The sequence below is a fragment of the Vidua chalybeata genome, chromosome 3 (assembly GCF_026979565.1).
Source record: "Vidua chalybeata isolate OUT-0048 chromosome 3, bVidCha1 merged haplotype, whole genome shotgun sequence".
Taxonomy (NCBI): Eukaryota; Metazoa; Chordata; class Aves; order Passeriformes; family Viduidae; genus Vidua; species Vidua chalybeata.
This window is the reverse complement of record NC_071532.1, coordinates 102230687-102251098: the sequence shown is the minus strand read 5'-3', so window position 1 is coordinate 102251098 and position 20412 is coordinate 102230687. Positions and strand designations below refer to the sequence as shown.

The following is a 20412-nucleotide window of genomic DNA, read 5'->3' as shown; positions in this document are numbered from 1 at the left end:
CACGGCGGGACCGAGGCTCTCGGATAAACACTGCGGAAGGCTGAAAAGGGAAAGCTTACAAGAGGTTATACAAACTGAGAGGGTCAGACGCCTGCCTTCACACGTAATTCCCAGGGGAGGGAGGAGGTGGGTGACTGCCAAGAGGGAAACCACCTCGGCGACAGGACAGGGGAGTCCTGTCACTGCAGCGAGGGGAACCCCTCAGGGAGGGTCAGAGCAGCCTTAAGGGAGACGGAAAAGCCCTGAAGGTGAGGATTCATTTTACAGGTATATCCCTCAGTCACTGTGCTCCTTGCCAAAGTAGATTTTCCTGTGCCATTAAAAAAGTAAATCTGTCAAGTTAGGAACAGCACGTGATTACCGAATCTTGCAGTCCTGGTTAAGAAAATTAGTTATCTTAATTATGTAGTTAATGAAAGGTTTTGAATATGTTCCTGTCGTCTCTCAGGTGTCAGCTCTGCGCTGTGACTGGGTTGTTCAGAGACATTGACGAGGCAGGCTGATACAAGTGTGATAAATCCTCTCAATAACTATACAGAATTTAATTAAATTATGTTCTTCATAAGAGGCAGATCACTTTTTAAATTAAACTGATGAGTACATTTATCTTGAAGAAACATGCACTAAAAATCACCAGTACCAGGACATTTAACAACCCAGATTTGTGCCTGCAACAGAACTGCCTCTTTGCATATGAGGATAAAACCTGATACAGTGTTTTGGAATACCCAAGAGCTTTTGATAAACTATCTTACAGTTGCACTTTACAACTTGGCACACAGTGAAGACAAGAGTGGAAATTTCTTTTAACAATTAAAATTTTAAGAGTTTGAAAGGATCTACTCTCAGATTTAGAAAAGGCAATTCATCTCCTTAACTTGTCATCATATCAAAATATCCATTTTATTTTTGCAAAAATCCACAACTTTAGTAAACCTTTTTTTTTTTCTTAAGTTTTAGATCTTGGCTTAGAATGTTGTTCAGTGATCCTGCCTTTATCTCAGGTCTGTAATGTATATATAGCAAATATAAATGTTGCAATAGATTCTATAGATTATAGAATTAATGATTTTTTTTTTCTTACAGAGTTTGGAAATCATTAAGATACAATTTATGCCTAAAACTTTAATATTTTTAGCTTTCAGGACTGTCTCTGCAAATATAGTACTTATTTTTGTGAGCATGAAAAGTACATATTCCAAAAGATTTTTATCTGCATCACCAGATGAAACTGAATGTTACCTTTATGCAAAGAGAAATAAAGCAGAAAGTGATCAAAAAATCAGAGAGAAAGAGGATCAGCAAAAGATAGAACAAAGCAGACTTTGTGGGAGCAAGGTCCAAACACCACCACATGAACTCCTATATTTTTCAGAAAGACAAAACAACTGGGTGTTAGAAAAACAGAGTTGTGATACAGCAAGAAAAACTTGTATGAGAGAGTTTTTCAGTTCTAAGGCTTGTAGTAATGAATTAGCATGTAGACTATCAGAAAATGAAGCGTTCACCAAAAAATGGAGTCCTGAAAATGAAGACCAAAATCCTATAGAAGATGACAATTCCCTGAATGTAGGTGGACAGCCCCTTGAAACAGAGCTGCTCAATGTGTCGAGCACTGCTGACACATGTCAAAATCTACCGGTACTAAACCCACCCCAAGTGCAGCAGAACAACAGTATAGAACAAAATAATAAAAGAAATGAGGATAATGAGCTCAAACAAAATTCCTCAGTTACTTCAGTAAACAGACACATGTTTCAGACAGAATTGTTAAGTCAAAAATCTGTCTCCAATAAAAAGTGGCAGCGATACCAGCGTTTTCAAATTCCATTTTTGAGTGGAACAAATTCTTTGTTTTCATGCATAGAACATAAAAAAAGTAAATTTCTGAAAAATGTATATTCTGCAGAAGATAAAAATTATTCCAGTTGCGATAAGGAAACTACTGCAGAAGAAGATAATAAAGAGAGAAATAATTCAATGTATATAATTCGAACATTGAAACCTCTTAAGAGAATACAACCACTGGAAATTCCTAATTTTCAATTTCCTAGGATTTCAAATAAAATAAATAGTAAACAAGAATCAACTAACTTTAGGGAAGCAGACTGGAAGAATTTTGAAGGTGAACCATCTTTAATGCAATCTAAACAGACACATGGTGTGCAAAAAATATATGAGATAGGGAAACAAAAAATGCAAAATTATACAAGCAGTGTAAAAGCTTCAACTGTTGGTTTTGAATTTAAAGAAAATAATTGTCCACCAATTAACAAACAGGAGCACAGCACTTTGGCAGAAGAAGAAGTATCTGGAACTTATTTCAGATGCAACAGCACTAACACTGAATATAATAAAATATTTGCTGAAAATTACTTCAAAGACAAAATAATGGAGAATTCAGAGAGTGATGATGACCAGAAGTCAAAGATTCACATTTACATTAGTGCTAAAAATGTTCAGAATGAGAAATATGTCAGCTCTAATGATCTTGTGCAGAGAAGGGGGAGGAAGAGCACTAATGAGAATGCAGAAACGTTTCATATGCAGATGAGTATTCCAGTAACAACAGAAGCATTAGAGAAAAATAAGTTAAACGTACACTGTAGTGTGCATGATTCCAACAGGGCTGTTTGTTTGTATGAAGCAGAATCAAAACTCTCCACAAAGGAAATACTTGATTTCCAAAGTTATGCAACAAAAAATATTACATTTAAAAGTAATTGTCCTTGCATTATTGTACAGAATTTTCCAGATGAGAGAGCAAGTTGCAATGTATTTATGGGGAAGGAAATGCTCAAATTAAAGTTTTCATTTCAAAACATGCTGTTTGGATGGGTCAGGATGTGGACGGAGTCTTTCCATGAAGATATGGCCACGTGTCAGGATGACAGTGTTACACCTTGGTCTCATTGCCATGACACATTAAAAGAGCAGTGTGATGCTCAAGAGTCAGTAAAGAGCACTATAAATAGGAACCACAATGATAAAATATTCATGTGTTTGCTGGCTGTTGTTTCAAAGCATCATAAGGTAGAGGTACTAAAGAAAATGCTTGCTTCCTTTTTCAGTAGCACAAATACTATATTGACAACTGAGGGGAAGTCTATGCGAGGAGAGAAACAGTTAAACACATGCACAGATAATTCTTGGAGGCAAACCACAGGATTTCTTAATGAAAATAAAACTTATCCAGGGTTTTTAAGTTCTAAGTTTGTGGAAAGCATTGATTTTGAGTTGCATAATGGATGGCAGAGAAGATGCTTTTATAGAACTTCAGGTGAAGAAGAGTATGCTTTCCTTCAAAGAGGAGCTCCCTTTCATAACCAAAAAATCAGATTATGTAAGGGAAGACATGTCAGGAAACATCACCTCTTATTCAGAGAGAGTGAAGGGTTTACCACTGATTTGAGGTCAGTCAGTCACAAAAACAGTATGAAAAAGCAAATTTTACCAGCTAAATACCTTATCTTGCTGCAGGGCTCTTTTGATAGTTCTTCACTACACAGGATCTATTGCTGTAATATCACAAAAGTACGGTATCTGATAGGAGCCAATCTTAGGTACCAGAGTTACTTTCCTGCTCATTCACAATCGAAATTTGAAAAGGTACATAAGAAAAGTACAGATCAGAAAATATCAGTAAATGCCCTAAAGCAGGAGAAGAACAAACTAAGCATGAGGCTTAATAGTTCTTTTAATGTAGAATTATTTAAAGCTATCCCTTTTGTTTTATATGAAAATAAGAAACACAAAACCACTGGATATAGAAATGGCATAACTTCTACAAATGAAGTCACTAATGAAATAACATATACCACGAAAAAATTTTTGGGTAACTCTAGTTATATAAATGCTGATGAAAAAGAATGTGTTAATCCAAAAGAGTTGCAAACGAATTGTCATGATTTTCTTTATAAAAAATATTTTTCTATTTTTGACACATATGAAAAAATTCCCCTAGCCGCTGATTCTGAAGACTTTGACCAGATCCCACTTGTAAAGCAAGACAGTTCTATCCAAAAAATGTTGTGTGAAGGAAGTGCAGTCACTGGTTCAAAAGAAATTCAGTGTTTGCCTGTTGAATCAAACAAGGTCTTAATTCCATCTGAGCAGCCAAAAGCAACCACAAAAGAATATAATTCTGTCCTGTTGCTAGATAGACAAATAAACAAACATGAGAATTGCAAAGACGTAGGTACTTGTAGCCCACATCTAGCAAATAAAAAAGTAGACGACCAAAATACTTATTTATTTTCTGAAAATTTATTTCCTAGTTCCTCAAATATTTATCAGTCTGTCACTTTGCCACTGGATAGCAGCTCGTTTGTCAACAGAGAAATAAGTGAAGATGGGCACTGCAGGAGTTCCTCAAGTGCAGACAAACAAAAGGCAAGTGAAACAATTCCTGCCATGGTACAGTATCTATCCACGGGCAGTCCTGCCGTGACAGATACATACTTGCAATTAGCGGCTAAAGAAACAGCGCAGCTTGTTTTACAAGGCCACGAACAGATGAATAAGACAGGCAGTTCAGAGCCAGCAACTTTGAAACAACATCTTGAATATGTAAAAGAACAGGAAGAGAGAACTTATGAACAAATGCATGTAACTAATGAAAGTCAATGTGAGATTGTAATGAATTACTTGATTATGTCATATTCAGAAGATAAATCTGAAACATTCATTGCTGCAGAAGAGGAATTAAAAATGCCTTTATCCGTAATGAACAATGGATGTCTTGAAGATGTAAAAAATAAGTATTTACCCTTAGAAAATAAAATCACACATGAATTTGAACTGAAGAGAAAATTTGATTTAGTGCTAGAAGAGCTACGCATGTTTCATGAAATTAGCAAAGAACATGTAAACAATTTATCTAGTTTGGAAACAAACTTGCCCAACACCTACTGTGAATTAAATAATGCTGAGGGAAGAGATGAAAACATGACAAGGGATTCACAAAGGAAAATACGTATTTCTTCTCCAGTCTGTGGTACCACAAAAGAAAAACACATGATTGACATTAATGAAAGTTCATTGCATGAAAAGATATTAAATGAAAATGAAGACCAGCAAGTATCTAAGGAATATTCTATTTCAAGAATGTCAAGCAAAGAATTGCTGCACTCTCCTGCAAAAGGTAAGCACATGGAATTACTGTTTTATGTAATTAAGAAAATTTAAATATTAGGCAGTATTTAATTTGCTTTAAAGGTATGTTTCTCAACTCAAATAATTTCATGTTTTCATGGAATTCAGAGTTTGGTGGACAAATGTACTTGCCTATGAATAGCCAAAACCAAAAAATCCCGCACTACTGCACACTGTGCTGTAACAGGTGCAGCTCAGAATTCAGCTGGTCAGCTCCAGGCTTGCTGAAACCTGCATTAATACACATTTTGTTTCAGATTATTCATTTTGTCTGATTTCATCACAATGAGCCATAAATTCCTTAAAACAGTCAAAAACACATTGAGATGCACACCCAAAAAGAGAAAAAGTCTCAACTAAAACATGATACAATGTTTACAAAGGAGACAACTGTTTCCTTTCACTGATGACATGGACTCACTCATGGAATAGTTTGGGTTGGAAGGGATATTTATAGGTCATCAAATTCAACCCCCTGCAACAAACAGGGTCATCTGCAAGTAGATCAGACAGCTCAGTGCCCTGTCCAACCTGATCTTGAATATAACTATATAACTCATACAACTTATATAGTTATCTTTGTTCAAAATTTAGATGCTGCTGGTTTTAACACTTTCAATTTTTTTCCCTGGAGAAGCTCAATCCCCATTACAAATAGGATGTGGGAAAATATGATTATTAAGATTTCTTAGAGTCAAAAGACTCTAAGAGTCTAAGAGTTTTGCTAGATAATCAAGAGGTATTTAATGAGTTGAGGAAGGACACTGGGAAGAAAACCCTGCAAATGCTCTACCTTGTATAAATAACTCAAAAGTGATAAGTAAATTATTCAAAAAAGCACAACTCTTCAGACTGTGTATTTGTCAGATTTTGGACCTGAAATTCAGTTTGCAGAAGTGATGAGATCTCACAGCTGCAAGCAAAATTGCTGAGGTTTATGCTTTGGTCACATTTGGTAAATTACCTGACGAAAATGCAGCTATCTCAAAATTGTCATCAGAGCTAAATTTCTCAGTGCTTTGGCTCTAAATTTATATAGTGAACATTTCAGAGGGGATATGAAAGTAAGTAGTGTCTGGGAAGAAATTGTTAAGGTGTCACAGAAAAACCGCAGAAGGAATTCTGTTCAGTAGAGCTTTAACAATATAATGTGCTGCAAGTTACACCTGAATGCTTTGCAGAGCATGAAAACTTAACAGATACTGGGAAAATGGCTCAGCAAGTGATCACTTTTCTGCTTAAGCCTGGAATAAGAAGATCCAAGTGGAGCAACTGATATGTCAGCAGAGGATTAAAAACTGCATTATTGCATTTATGTAAAGGAGAACTTCATGAGGTGTAGAAGCAACTTTTTGCAAGCCTCTGAGAATGAGACTTTGTGGCTTCATTAACATTACCTATAGTGTGCACATACATGTTTTAATGAAATCAACAACAACCACAAATTAATTACTAGATGAAACAAACGTAATTATTTGTTTCTAGTAATCAAATAAAAAACTTAAATGTATTTTTTTTGTTTGTTTTAACACTATTTAGGTGCAGCCTATAGATATCCATACACATGGGATCCAGTATTTTTACCCGGCACGCTTTTTAAGGAACAAAGCTATAATTTACAGAAAGAAGGAGGTAATAGTTACATTATGCTGCAATTTATACCACAAATCCCAGTGCTAATAGACTTACTTCTCAAACATTTGTATTTTTTTTCTTCCCTTTTTATTTCTGTCTCCAGAAATCACATTTGGTTTAGTTGTAGGTTACTAGAAAAGTGTCCTGTCTTCGGCTTGGTTCACAGAACAAGCCATACTGATGAGTATTTTTGTTCTTTGGAGAGAAGAAAAGAACTTTAACAACATGGGGTTTCCTTTGTTGCTTATTTTGGAGCCATTTGGAACAAACATCTTTGGGCCTTCAATCATTGTAATATAGCCAAGATATACTACAGGGAGAACATGATTCACTGTACTTTTTTTGAAGATTTGCAGTTTTGTACCCATTGTGGAAGGAAATCCAGAAGGATATTGTAAAGTGATCTTTTAGGATTTCAAAACACATGTTTTGGCAGTTTTTCCAACATATGGAAACAGTAAAACAAGGCATTTGGTTTATTCTGAAATGAAATTCAAAAACTTTGTCAAGGAAAGGCTATAAATAAACTTCTGCTTTACTTAGTGAAATAATCTACTGCTATTTTGACTTTTGTTCCCCATTGCATCTGTTAAAACTGTTGGACAACTTTCTGGTTTGAGAATTCAGAAACTGTTTCCTTTTCTCAGGCCATTCTGGGAAATAAAGAGACTGAAAAACAGTTACAGATGAACTCTGGCGTTCTTTTCACCTATATTTTATTGAAGTTATGTCATCTTGTGAAAATATTTCATATACCAAATGCAAAATGTTACAGAAAATTCTGCTTTACTTCTTTGCTCTTTGTCACTACTCTTTAAGATGTTATAATTTTTGTGATGTGGATTCTAGTTTCTGACTTACATAGTAGGTATTGTTATTGCTTAGGGAAATTCAGATTCCAGAATGCTGTATTGTACATAACACACCAAGGGGGTTGATATTAACATCTCTTGGAAGTCTTGTTCAGATGAGATTGAAACTTGCTAAGTGAAACAGTGTTCCTCCCATGACTAAACCTGGATGTTTTTCCTTTTCTTCTTTCCCTGCTGTTTTGTGCTCCAGGGTTAAGGACAAAGGAAATTAGATGATTTCTCCATTGCTGTTATGTCTATTTCCTTTACATTGCTTCCTCGTGTTCTCTAAATTTCCATCTGAGCTTCTCCAGAAATGTTCGGGAAGAGACCTTAGCAATGAGTGTCTCCTTTTTTCCTCCATGATTGCTGAGGAATTGTGCAGGTTGTTAGGGCAGTGGTATATTTCTAGGGCATTTTATACCTTTTTTTTTCCCAGTGTTTTGTCAGAATCAACAGGAACCTAGTATTCTTCCAGTAGAAAAACCTGAAAAAAATTGAATGTTCCCCTCATCATCCTTCTCAGATGATGGCAAATAGGAAACTGTTGAGTATCATCTTTCCTTGAGGAGATACATTGGCAGAGACAATTCTCTTCCATTTACACTGAAAGTTGCCTTGGAGGTTATTCTGAAACCAGGTTTTGTCAGGGGAAATACTATACTTACTGTACTGATAGGAGTTAATGTCAGAAGTTATGCTGATGTGTGACTGTCTCCCTCTATTTTTCAGTAGGATTCTGACCCATCACATCTTGTCACAGAACCTGTGATTGCTTTGGAAAGGAGATACCTATGTGGGACAAGAAGATTTATACTCCAGTAGCTTTACAGTTTACTGTGACTAACAACCATGCTTTCCTGGCTACCTATAAACCCACAACACTTGACTGACTTTCAGTGCATGCCTTTCCTCTTCCAGCTGGCTCTTACAAGTCTTACAAAAGACATAGCAGCACTGCTGTCTCATCATTGACTTAAGAACAGAACTCTGGGATTTTTTTCTCATCCCACCATTCAAAATTCTTGTAAAAGTCTTAGAGAAATTTTTCTCTCCCATTACTAGGATACCAGCTGAATACCTAAAACTCTTATACACACACAATTTGATGTTCTAGCTAACTGCTCAGTGCTTCATTGTTTTATAGAATGATGCAGAATAGAACTGGAAAAGATCTTGAGAAATTTGACCCCTTCTTCTTCCAGATGAATCATTGTCCTAATCTCTAGTTAACAAGGTCATGGGTCTTCTATTCTGCCCCAGTGAGTATTATTTTATGCAAAACAGAACAACTTCTAAAGGATGACTGATACTACACTGATCAGTGCTAGAGATCACTACATGGTGCATACCTTACCTAATAGAATGTGGAACAGAAAATAGACATTGTCCTATCCTGCTTTATGTAAAATGAGAGGCACAGGGCAAGACATCAGCCTAATTGTGAGTATTAAAGTGTATCCACCTCAGCATGTCCGCTCTGTCCTGAAATGTTAACTTGTATCAAGTTAACAGCCTTTGCAGTCTGTTAGGAAAGTTATGTAATGTTGGGCTGAAGATTATTCTAATCAGAAAGAATCTGCACATGACCCAGCTGCAAGCATTTCGTTCTCAGCCCAAAAGAATCTGTTAGATGCTCTGCAGCAGAGTGGAGGTGGGATAGGATGAAGTAAAGGATTGCTTAATTAATATTGGTCTAATTTATCTATCTTGTCAGGATGTGATTCTTGTCTATATCATACAGAATTCTGGGTCTGCTTTCATTTTTGATTCTTTCTTTTAAATATAGGATACTTTTTGTCTCGTGATGTCATAAGAGTACAGCCTCTTAAAACCTGCAAGGGCCCCATCAGGATTGGGCTGTCAAGAAAGGCTCGGCCAAAGAAGCTTCATCCTTATCTGAAATGACTTCCTGGATTCTTTTACCAACCTTCACATCTGGGATAACTCTGCTTGAAAACTGTTGAAATGTTTTAACATTAATTTTTTTTGGTACTTTGATCTTTGTGGTTTAAGGGGTTTTAGATATTAATATTTCAGTATTTGTTAGTGATTTATTTAGAAATACTCCTGTGAATACTTGATAGCAAAGGGATTTATAATGAATGTTACTAGTAGAAGTTTTAATGGAAGGGTGAATTCCTTTTAAAGTTTATGTAATATTAATAAAATCTGTCATGTATTTTTCATCTATTAAAATATACAGTTGAAATTTTCTGCCACATCCACACATCCTTAGAATCCTCTGTGTGTTTATGTAGTTTTAAAAACTCAGTAAGTATGTTTAAAGATATTTGTTACAAATGTTTAGAGTGATGTAGAAGAGAATTTCAGGAAGTTAAGTTTAGATTGCTAAAAGGAAGATTATGTTTTAGGCCTCAGTGGCAGTTTCCTCTGAGGTACTTCCAGTTCCATGTACTTGTCCCATTAGACAAAGAGTTGGAATAAAGCTATAAATGCTACAGACAGATTGTCTCATCTGAAGGTACTGATTCCATTGCATACATCATGGAGGCAAAATAACAGTGCATAAATTCTGAAGATCATGTATCTTGAGAAATGGGGACATTTGGAATGCTCTGAAGCATGCAGATTTTGGTTAGGGACATCTAATTGTTATTATACTGATATTTTTGTTATAAAGAATAGAGGCAGTTTCAACTGAATAAAAGCACAACAAGAAACAAACATGAGTGAAGTCTGAAAAAAATTCCTGAAGTGTCAGAACAAGAGTAATCTAATAAGAGGCATTCAGAAGAAAGCATAAAGCCATCTGTGATTGCACAGAGTTTTTTAGACAGAGAATATTTCACCCTGCAGTGGATAAGAGAGTATTCCAGGTACAGAACAGTGATGGAATGATGATAAACCCCTACAAAAATAATAATATGTGGTTGCAGCTGACACAAGGAAACTGAGCAAGCTGAATTGATAGGGAATTTATCTGCAGATAAATTTTTTATAGAATCTCTAGCACCAGTGCAAAGACAAAGTAACTTCAAAGTTTAATTTCTTTAGCAGCGACATTCAGAATATATCATATGTAATAGTAAGCATATCAGTATGTTTATGTTATAAGGATCTCAATAAGAAAAAAAAAATTAGTCCACAATATTGAGAGAAATCAATGAAACAATAAAATCTAGAAAAAGAGTTATAATTTGGTTCATAGCTCCTTTTGTATGAAATAGTAAGAATCTCAGATGAAAATTTGTTTCTAGGAACAGCTGGTTCTAAAATAAGAGTTTCTAAACTGATCTGTTGACCACAGATTGTCCAAAAGGTATAGTAAATGGTGTGCACCTGTTTAAATTTTAATGTAATTTTAAACAAGAAAAGTTGCTAACTTTCCCACTAAAAATTTGGTGATGCAAATGTAAAAATTGTACATGCTAATTGCAAGCATAGTTCTGGTCAATACATTATCCTTCATCAGTATAACTAATTTATGGAAAAGTTTAAAAGGGCTAAACAAGTGGACAAATGGGACATATGTTAAGAAACAGCCCCTAGAAGGGCAGGGCCATTAGACAACTCCCTTGGGAGTATGCAAATGAGGCAGCAGCTGGGGACAGGAATGGATGGATGGATGGATGGATGGATGGATGGATGGATGGATGGATGGATGACTTTTGCACCTTCACCATCAGCAGCAGATATGTCTGTCTCAGAGAGGGCAACTTGGCAGGGTGACACTGTGGAGCTGCTTGAGGGCCTATGATAGATAGCAACCTCTAAATATCAGCTAAGGGTTGGTAGAGGCATTCTAGTTTCTCAGTGCTTTGCAAGAAGTATCAACTTAAGTTTCTCTGGATCCCAGCAAGAAGAAGCTGATCATAGATATTTAGCTGAGTCTTGTTTATTGTGTGCTGGCCCAGAGCAAGGGGAGCTGGTCTATAGGCATTGGAATGTCCCCCTGGAGTTTTGTCCTCACAAATGGGCAAACAGTTCTTGAGTGCTGCCAGATATGAACTGGCTGCCAGGCATGATGTCTTATCAATAGCTCTTTTAGGTCATATTTCTAAAGGTTGATGTTTAAAGTAGGAGGATTTCTTAAGATTTGGAAGATATACTTCTGCATTTACAACCCATTGAGTCCAATAGACCCAAGAAAATGGTCTTTGTCATTCTGAAATCGATAACTTCAATACAAAGTCCTGTATGGAGATGATGTGACCCCACCAAAGTGTACTTGTAATGAGCATTCAAATAGGTAATTCTGAAATTGAAGGATAAACTGTTCCTTGAAATATTTAGGCAATTTTATTCTGCCTTATAGTAAAATTTGCAATGCCTAGAAACTCAGATTAGTCTAAAATCTGCAGAAATTAATATAATAGAAAGATTCTTTGAAATTACCTCAGCATTGTTTATACAGCTAATCATCTTTCCACTGAAGAACATTTTTGCCTATTATTAAATCAATGAACTCACCTGTTTTTAAAATATGCCTGGTTGTCTGATGCTTATATAAGAAAATACTACAATGCTCTTGTCTGCAGAAGACAGAGGTACACAGGCTACTTTTTCAAGAGATAAAGTCTTAATTCACTGAATTTATACTCAGTAGCAAACTCCCTTGTGTTTGATGGTTCAGCTTGTGCAAGAATGTCCCCAAATATCCTGGAAAAGATTCTGGAAAATACCCAAACAAAAACCCAGACAATAAGTCAAACAAAACAACAAAAATTGGACCATGCAGAGAAGTAGAAAAGTCCAGCTGAGATATTATGTAAACTTCATGTCTGACTGCTCATTCAGCTGGAGAGAGCTGCTAACAACATGGCCTCATCTTAAATAACAGAGGAAGGGCTGGCACTGGGAATGCTGCCTGGCCTTCTGCCAGCTTCAGCTTCCCCAGCCACCGTCAGCAGGAATAGCTCAGGTACCTCATTCTGCTGGGGAGCAACACAAGAGCTCTCAGCTGTGCAGAGCAGCGATGGAAGCTGGCGCCATTCCAGGGACTTTCGGAGTTGCACGAAAAAATGCCAAGCCAAGATCCCACCATATGTCTTTGCATATCTGATTGAAGCAATATGTATGGATTTTCAATTTTCCTGTTGCAGACACCGTATCTGGTGATGTTTTTTGAGTTAGCTAAGCTTGCTAATGCTGACTGTAACACAAATGCAGTTGTTAAGTGTCATCATATTTTAATAATTATGCAGGAAAGCTTAAATATAATTTCTGAATCATTTTATATCAGCTGCTAGAACAATAGATATAGTTTGGGCTTGTTTAATACAAAAGGATTCAATTATAGCCTACTGAAAACCTTGAATTTCATTATATCTACCAATACATGTGATTTTTTAACAAATAGTAATTGAATGTATTTTTTGTCTGCCTTTCAAATGACTGGATGCAAAGTTAAAACTGTTCTTCTCAGTGTATTTTGGATAAATGTGGGCAATTCATGAGTGAATATAAGCAAGATTATTAAAATTCAATTTAATAACAACACCTGCATATAGAAGTCTGGTTGTTTCCTCTATCAGGGAATTGAATTGAAACAGGTAATGAAGTCCTGTTACTCCTCCTACTGTTGGAAGACAGTTGCCAAACCAAAACAGATGATAAATTTCAGGGAAGCCTTTGGAGAAAGGGTTCAAATAACTGTATCTATCAAAAGGTTGTGCATTAAGGAAGATGGTGACAAGGCATTTTGTGAATACACTTTACCAAGAAGTTTCATGTGGTTGGGGAAGAGTTCCACTTTTGGTCTTACAATTCACATTCCACTTGGATTTTAATTTTCTGCTCCTAGCATGGACATCCCATCATTATTCCCACACACCACTGGAGAATGTACCTACTCTTTTCCCCTAGCCAAGACACTGAGGTCACTTCACCTGCTGTGTTCCTGCTGAGCCACAGGTAGAGCATTTCTAAACACAGTGCCAGGTTAACTAGAGGTACATTTTAAAAGTATCTGGGAAAATGAAAAGTTAATTTTGTTCAAAATTATTTCTGTCATAATGGTTGAGGTGAAAATGTAAATAAAGGCACCCATTTACAATCTGTGTGGTAGATGAATGGTTGATAGTTGTCTTTAGGAACTGCAGCAATTTAACAAGTTATGTTTAATTTCATGTGAAAAATTAGTCTATCATGATCTGATAAAATAATAAAAGTAAAGAGATGTTTGTTTTATAAAATATATGCTACAATTTGGTATTTGATCTGATTCAATGCTATCATAGAAATGTGTCCTCCATTATTTGAAATTTTCCCACTACAAGGCCCCTTCAATCATGAAAATATTTTTAGCCAGGAGCTGTAGTGAAAATTCAATATAAGTTATATTCAGTGTATGCACTAAGAAAGATGCATAGAATAATCCGCTGTTCAAGCACTTTCTGTCAAAGCTTAAAAATGCAGAAATATGCAAAACTTCACAAAAAAATGTGAAAAATAAGTGCTTCAGCATGTATGTATATATGTGTGTATATATATATATATATATATATGCACATGTAAAGCCTACCATATTTAACCTATTATCAAAATATATATTCCTACTACCAATGACATTTTGGAGCCTGTAATTTAACATACTGGCAATGATAGATTTCAGAATTGTAATAGATGTTATGGCTGCATGTGGAGAGATGAGAAACAGATTGAATTGACTTGGGAAACCCCAGTCAATAAAGTAAGATAGGCCCTAAGGTGACCTGAATTGCCTTTGGGACAGAACTATCTTTCTCCATTGATCAGTGGAGGGACTTAGGCGAAGCTTTGCCACAGTCAGGGTTCTCAATAGAGTGCAAGAGTTGAAAAATCTTTTTTATCTATTACTTGGACCTAAAGGTGGAAGAATTAGCTGTATAAAGTGCTCTCTAACATTGACATTCTGTTATTCTTAGGTCTGCATTCAAGCAGCATCCAGGATCTCTGCTCACAACTCACTCTTTACTGCACAATATTGCAACGAGGACTTGGTTTCTGTCCCAGGGGTTTTGAAAGTAATTTTTTTCAGTCTGTAAATTTTAAAGAGAGCAATCTTTGGTTTATTTCTATATGGTAGATAAAGAAATGTTTCAGTTTTAAAATATCTCTGCTTAATTGGAGGAGGATGATGATGTCATGAATGAAGGGATGAATTACATGTATGCAATGGGCAGGGAACTGTCCCCGGCAAAGGCAGTGTCCTATAAATAGTCTGGAGATGGATTTTGAGTTTAATTCTTCTCATCCATTCCAAACATTCTCACACTTTTTGGAGAAAACATTTCCTTGAGAAAATGAATAAAGTTTTATATGCCATTTGGGCCAGCTTTTGTGTGCTTTATCCTACATATCAACTTGTTCTTCTTCATACCTGACTTTCTTCCCTCTCCTTAACTTCTTTTTTTGCTGGAATTTTCTGAGGTTCTGCTATTATGGTTGAAAGCAAGTAGAGTCAGACTTTCCCACACTCCGCCTAGTTCCAGCAAAACTTACCTGCCTGTGCTTGCCAAAGTTGTGAACTTAGCTTGTTTGTGTCACAGACGTGCACTAAAACTGAGCAGCTGCCATGAACTACTGGTCTTGTCCGATATTTTCATTGTGACAGGGGCTCTTTGGCCATGGGTGGGTGGGAAATGGTCTCACTGTTCTTCCCGTGCCACATTCCTGTAAGCCTGTGCTATCACAGGGGGTGCTGACTCACCCAGCTTTGAGTTGGTGGGCAGAAATGGTTCTAAAAATCAGTAGTGTTAGAAATCTTCATTTCTCAGGGACCTGTGGAGTGTGATGGCCAAGGGAACTTGAACAAGACATTGATTTTGGAGCCATAGTCATAAGGAGAGTGCTGTGAGAATTAACTATAACTCTGCTTTTGCTTCCTAAAAAGGGTTTGTGAGTATTTCTGTGCTTATTTCCTTTTATGTATGTATATTTCTGTTTTACACTTATATTTTATTTGTTTTAAAAAATCCCTGTTATTATCAATATATATGTAAAAAATAACTTTTGTGAGAAGGGAAAGTTGTAGAAAAATATGTTTTGACATATTTTTAGAAGAGGATCTCTATTGACATTTTTCAGAAGAGGATTTTTTTTAAAAGATGATGAAAGCTTGAATTATGCTTGTGTGCCACACTACACTGCTTTTCTTTTATCCCATAGATTTAGTATGCTATTGATTGAAAATAATTATAAGGTACAGAGATTGGAGCCATGAGAAATGAACATTTGAAAAAAATTTCAAGACTGTTCACAAAACTGAAGACACAGCACACGACATGTTCATCCTTGTGAAAATTCTTCCTTTGTAAGTGCTGCCAAGGTCAATGTCAGCTTGAATTCTTTAATGCATATTGTAAGTGCAAGCCATGCAGATTAGATCTGCCCAGAGCTATTTCTATTTGTTCATCCAGCTTTTAAAAATACATGTTTGTGCTCTTCTATTAAAAAAATTCCATTTAAGAAATCAGCAGTCCAAGCTTGTATCAGGTCTTTCATTATATTCATTCTCCACCTACATTTCATTTTAGCCCAGAAATATATACAAACAAGTTTCCATCTGCACATTGCTGAATGTATTTTCACATTCAATAACAACAGCATAATGTATTTCCTGCATTTTCCAGATAAGTTAATGAAATTAGATTATGCAGGGAATAAAAATAGTTCAATGTTAGGACTCATTATGGGGATCTTAACATTTACTAAAATGCTGAACTAATAATATTGAACATGGAATTGTATTTTAATTGCTTTTATCTCTAGGATGAATCTTTACCTGCATGAACTATGTTATTAAGGGCACAAAGTAATCCCAAGTGCAGCAATATTTCATGCTGTCCAACTTATTTTATTAAAGCTCTTGTTTTTCTGAAGCTTCAAAGGAAAGAGGGGGAGGAAAACAAGGGAAGGAGAGAGAAAATAGTCCCTATTTGATATGATTTCTTAAATTGTGCGGTCAAATGTGACGTTTGGCTATTGAGAGATTTTAGGGCCAAATCTTGTACTATTTTTTTGTATCAAGCTGCTTTTCTCGAGCAAAGAAAATATTGGGAGAAAATCTAAATCAGACTGATTCCTAGAGATCCTTAGGAGATTCCTTAGAGATTCCTTGGTCCTTATGGATTCCTGGAGATACTTGTCTATATGACAGGGAGGTATGTGATGCTTCTGGGGCAATCACAAACAGGAGTAGTAGGAGTCTGTCAATGTTTGCACTAGAATTTGTACAGAGCCAGCAGTGGCTTTGCCCTTGGCAGTCTCTTCCAAAGAGTTCAGGAATGTCTCTGTAACAGCAGATGGACACTTTTGGACAATACAGGTGTAAAAATCTGTCATAAATATTAAAAAGTTCTTCAGGAAACTTGTGGTGTCAGAGGTTTTCTATCATCATCAATTATTCTGATTTACCAAATAAGGTGATATTGGGCTTCCCAATTTGAAAACAATTGATATTGTTTCACTGGCACTACGACATCTGCATTTCGGGGAGATGATTTCCCTTGATTGCCATGTTAGCAAGCAGCTCAATGTCTTCTGGCTTTATGTTGGAAAAAACAGTGGATTTTTAGAAGTTTAAATTATTATTTTCTTCTGTTTCCTGCTCACTCATCTCTCCTTGCTGTGCTCATTGCTGCTGCTGGGCTGCTGCTGGTCAAGCTGAGCCTGCCATTGCCTGTTGCCACTGTCAGGCTGTCTGTTGTGGCACTGACTTTGGACCTATGGCAGGATGCTGTGGCTGCTGCTCCCACATTTGTCCTCCTGTTGTACTGTTGTAGCTCTCACAGTACTTTTGTGAGTTACTGACAGTTTATGAAATACTCTTTCCTTATAGGAAAAGTGATCTCTCTTGAGGCTGTCCAATAGGCTGTTTTTTGATTGGTGGCTGAGCCAAACTTGAGAAGTATTGCCTGAATTAGAGAGGGTTTTGTTGTTGGTTTTTTGTTTGTTTTTTTTTTTTTTTTTAAATTTTCTTTTTGTAGTAGATTTATTTATTTTCAGAGTTTTTCTCATAGCAATAGAGGACTGGAAAATAGTCATTGTGGATCAAGGAAACAATTAATTTAACATCAAACATAACATTTTGTTTCCAGTGGAGATTGTGCTAACAAAAGTAAACAATATAATTACAGCACTAAAATTTAAGCACAAGTTCAAAACTGGCCAGGAATTTGCCCTCAGTGAGTAGTCAGGATATTTTCACAAAATGTGGGGGGCTTGCATTTAAATACTCCCTCAAGAAACACCACTTCTTCACATTCTGCCTGCCTGATGCATGTTCTAGATGTCACATTGCGTGGGTGTAACTTTACTCAGTCCTTCGACTGCAGACATTCTACTTTGTGCAATTATTTTAATAGAAACTGACAGCTGCTTGTTCTACCTTCTCAAGAAGTGCGTGTGTAACCTGTTACATCATTCTCAACTTATGAATTTTCTTTCAAGATATTTGCACAAGATGAAAGAGCTTCAGAAGAAGAAACTGGAACCACTTATTCAAGAAAGCATTACAGCCACTGCAGTGGTCCCATACTGTGTTCTGAGATACAGTTTCTGAGATCCCTGTTCTTAACTGCACACTGTGAAACTGCTGTTATCTTCTTGTGACTTTGTTGAACGTAATTCTAAACTGTTTTATTTGTAATAAAGAAGTTTTTATATTCCTGTGTCACTGAGTTCTAAACTGTGCAGAGTACAGTGACCCCTGGAGCAGGAGCTGTGCATGTACCAAAAGAATTTGTTCTCCATCTTGATCTCAGGAGTTAGCATCAGTTCTTGAAGGAGGATTAGTTTCTGAGATGATGATATTAGTAATGAGTTGTGACTCCTGAATAAAAAATGGACTCCTTACTGATTGTTTGATCATTTCAGGTTTTAGATAACTGTAAGTTGAAGCATTTGAAATGAAGTTTCAGTTTCACTGGAATCCACTCCACAGAAAAGTCAAATCCAAGTATATCTGCTTAGAAAAGTTATGATTTTGGTGTCATAATGGTATATAACCTTTTGAAAAGCTTGCAATATGTTCTTAACTAATAAAAGTCTCCAAAATTTTCTCCTTGTTTCAGTCTGATAGTTCAAAAAATGAATAAAACCTCTTATGCTTAGCTATAACTAAACTGGGGATGTTATTCCAAGCCATGCTATTTCTGTTCACTGTCATGATGCCCTGATATTTGCTGCTTAAAGTTATTTTCCCAAACTACTTCTTTTGAAAACCCAGGCTGTGGGATAAATCTGGGTCTGATCTATTTTCACAGGCAACACTTTTTCTCTGCTCAAACCACAGCTTTCTTCCAGCACCACCTCACTCATTCAAATGGTGAGACTAAGGTGATGAAGTTGAAAAAATCCCATTATGAAACATTATTTTTCCTTTCAGTGACAGGAAAAAAATTTAATGTTGAAAAGTAAGTCCTCTAGTCATGAGTATTTTGAAGCAGAAGTACAACTCTCCTTTGAGCTGTCCCTCTCATGAGCTGAGCTGTCTAAAGGAGTAAAGCTCCTCTTTTTTACATTTAGTCCAGCAATATCAGGTGATAAACCACAGCATTTGAGATTATATGCCTCTATGAAATCATACTGAGTCTATTAGAAGCTTTCCCTCTCACACTGCCTTCATATTTAATTAATTGAGAAAATTGCTTCAAGTTCTTTCCTTGCATTTCTTACTCCACAATATCATTTTTGGCAGAAAGATGTTATCTTTTCATTTCATTTTTATGGAAACATTTTTAAACTTTTTTTTTTATTCTTTTGCCTGTATCAAATGCTTTGGTATCCACGATTAAAAGCTGTGCTGAATTTAAACTAGTCTTTTGGAAACTGCTGAAATTATAATTTGTTTATTATCTGAATGTCATGTCTCAGATCATTCTTTTTGTTATTGAGACTGGGATTAAAGTGATCTGATTGTCAAGATTGCTACTGTCATTGTAAACTTCTCTATTTTAAATTTTCTCAGTTTAGTAAACCAGTTTTAAGAGAGCTGCCAGGCTATGATTCAGGTAAAAGGGGCAGCAATTGAAGTTCCTGCTGCACTTCCTGGATATGCTGGAACATCTTGATAAGCACTTTCGTAGTCTGGACCCTTTCTAGGAAACTGAGGGAGATGGAGTGGTTTATTCATCCTCTTATTTATTTGTCATGTAGAGCATATGTTTGTGTGAATTTCCTGAATCTAAGAATCTAAGAATCTAAGACATTCTGGTAGAAAGTGTTCTTTTCAATAAAGGCAAGGAATTCATGATGTGCATTTAACCATCTCCCTGTCATAGACAGAGGTTATGTGTTCTGATGTCCTCAGTCTCTCATTAAAGCAGGCTGTGGTGGATAATTCTGGATTTTGCCCCAGCAGTATTGGCACCCTCAAAGGCCCTGTTCTGAATAAAAATCATCCTTCCTTGGGGATAAACACAACACAGTATGATAGTGATAACATTTACATAAAATTATCTTGGGAACCCATAACAAGATATGAATATGCACACTTGTATTTCTTAGGGTGCTGTATTATTTATTATATGTTTCCTCATATCAGTTAGAGGATTGCTGCCATCAATAATGACATAGTATGAAAATTACGAGTAACAAAATTATAAAATTATTCAATATAGGTCTGGGAATCATACAAGCATTCTGAAAAAAAGAAGAGGGGCAAATTAAATATCAGGCAAATATGATTTCAAAATACAGGCTCTTATTAATCTTTCCTGAAGAGTAAGACTGAACATCTTTGCACAAATATCAAAAAAATGTGTGCTTTCTGTGAATGTACTGTTTGGCTAAAGAGAGCAGTGTGCTGTGCTGCCTGAACGTCAGG

The 20412-nt window shown here is 36.1% G+C and overlaps 1 protein-coding gene across 3 annotated transcripts; it reads left to right on the top strand.

Annotated features, from left to right (window-relative positions):
- Positions 1–171: 171 nt before the first annotated feature.
- Positions 172–10648, top strand: RAD51AP2 (RAD51 associated protein 2). Of its 3 annotated transcripts, XM_053938359.1 has the most exons (5): positions 172–248; positions 955–1004; positions 4278–5143; positions 6694–6786; positions 9430–10648. In XM_053938359.1, exons 3-5 carry the CDS (start codon positions 4414–4416, stop codon positions 9546–9548), a joined length of 942 nt encoding a protein of 313 aa, XP_053794334.1. In that variant the 5' UTR covers positions 172–248; positions 955–1004; positions 4278–4413; the 3' UTR covers positions 9549–10648. The 3 variants fall into 3 exon arrangements, with proteins under 3 accessions (XP_053794334.1, XP_053794335.1, XP_053794333.1); XM_053938360.1 differs by lacking the exon at positions 955–1004 and having other exon boundaries at positions 176–248; XM_053938358.1 differs by lacking the exons at positions 172–248; positions 955–1004 and having other exon boundaries at positions 3029–5143.
- The last annotated feature ends 9764 nt before the right edge of the window (positions 10649–20412 follow it).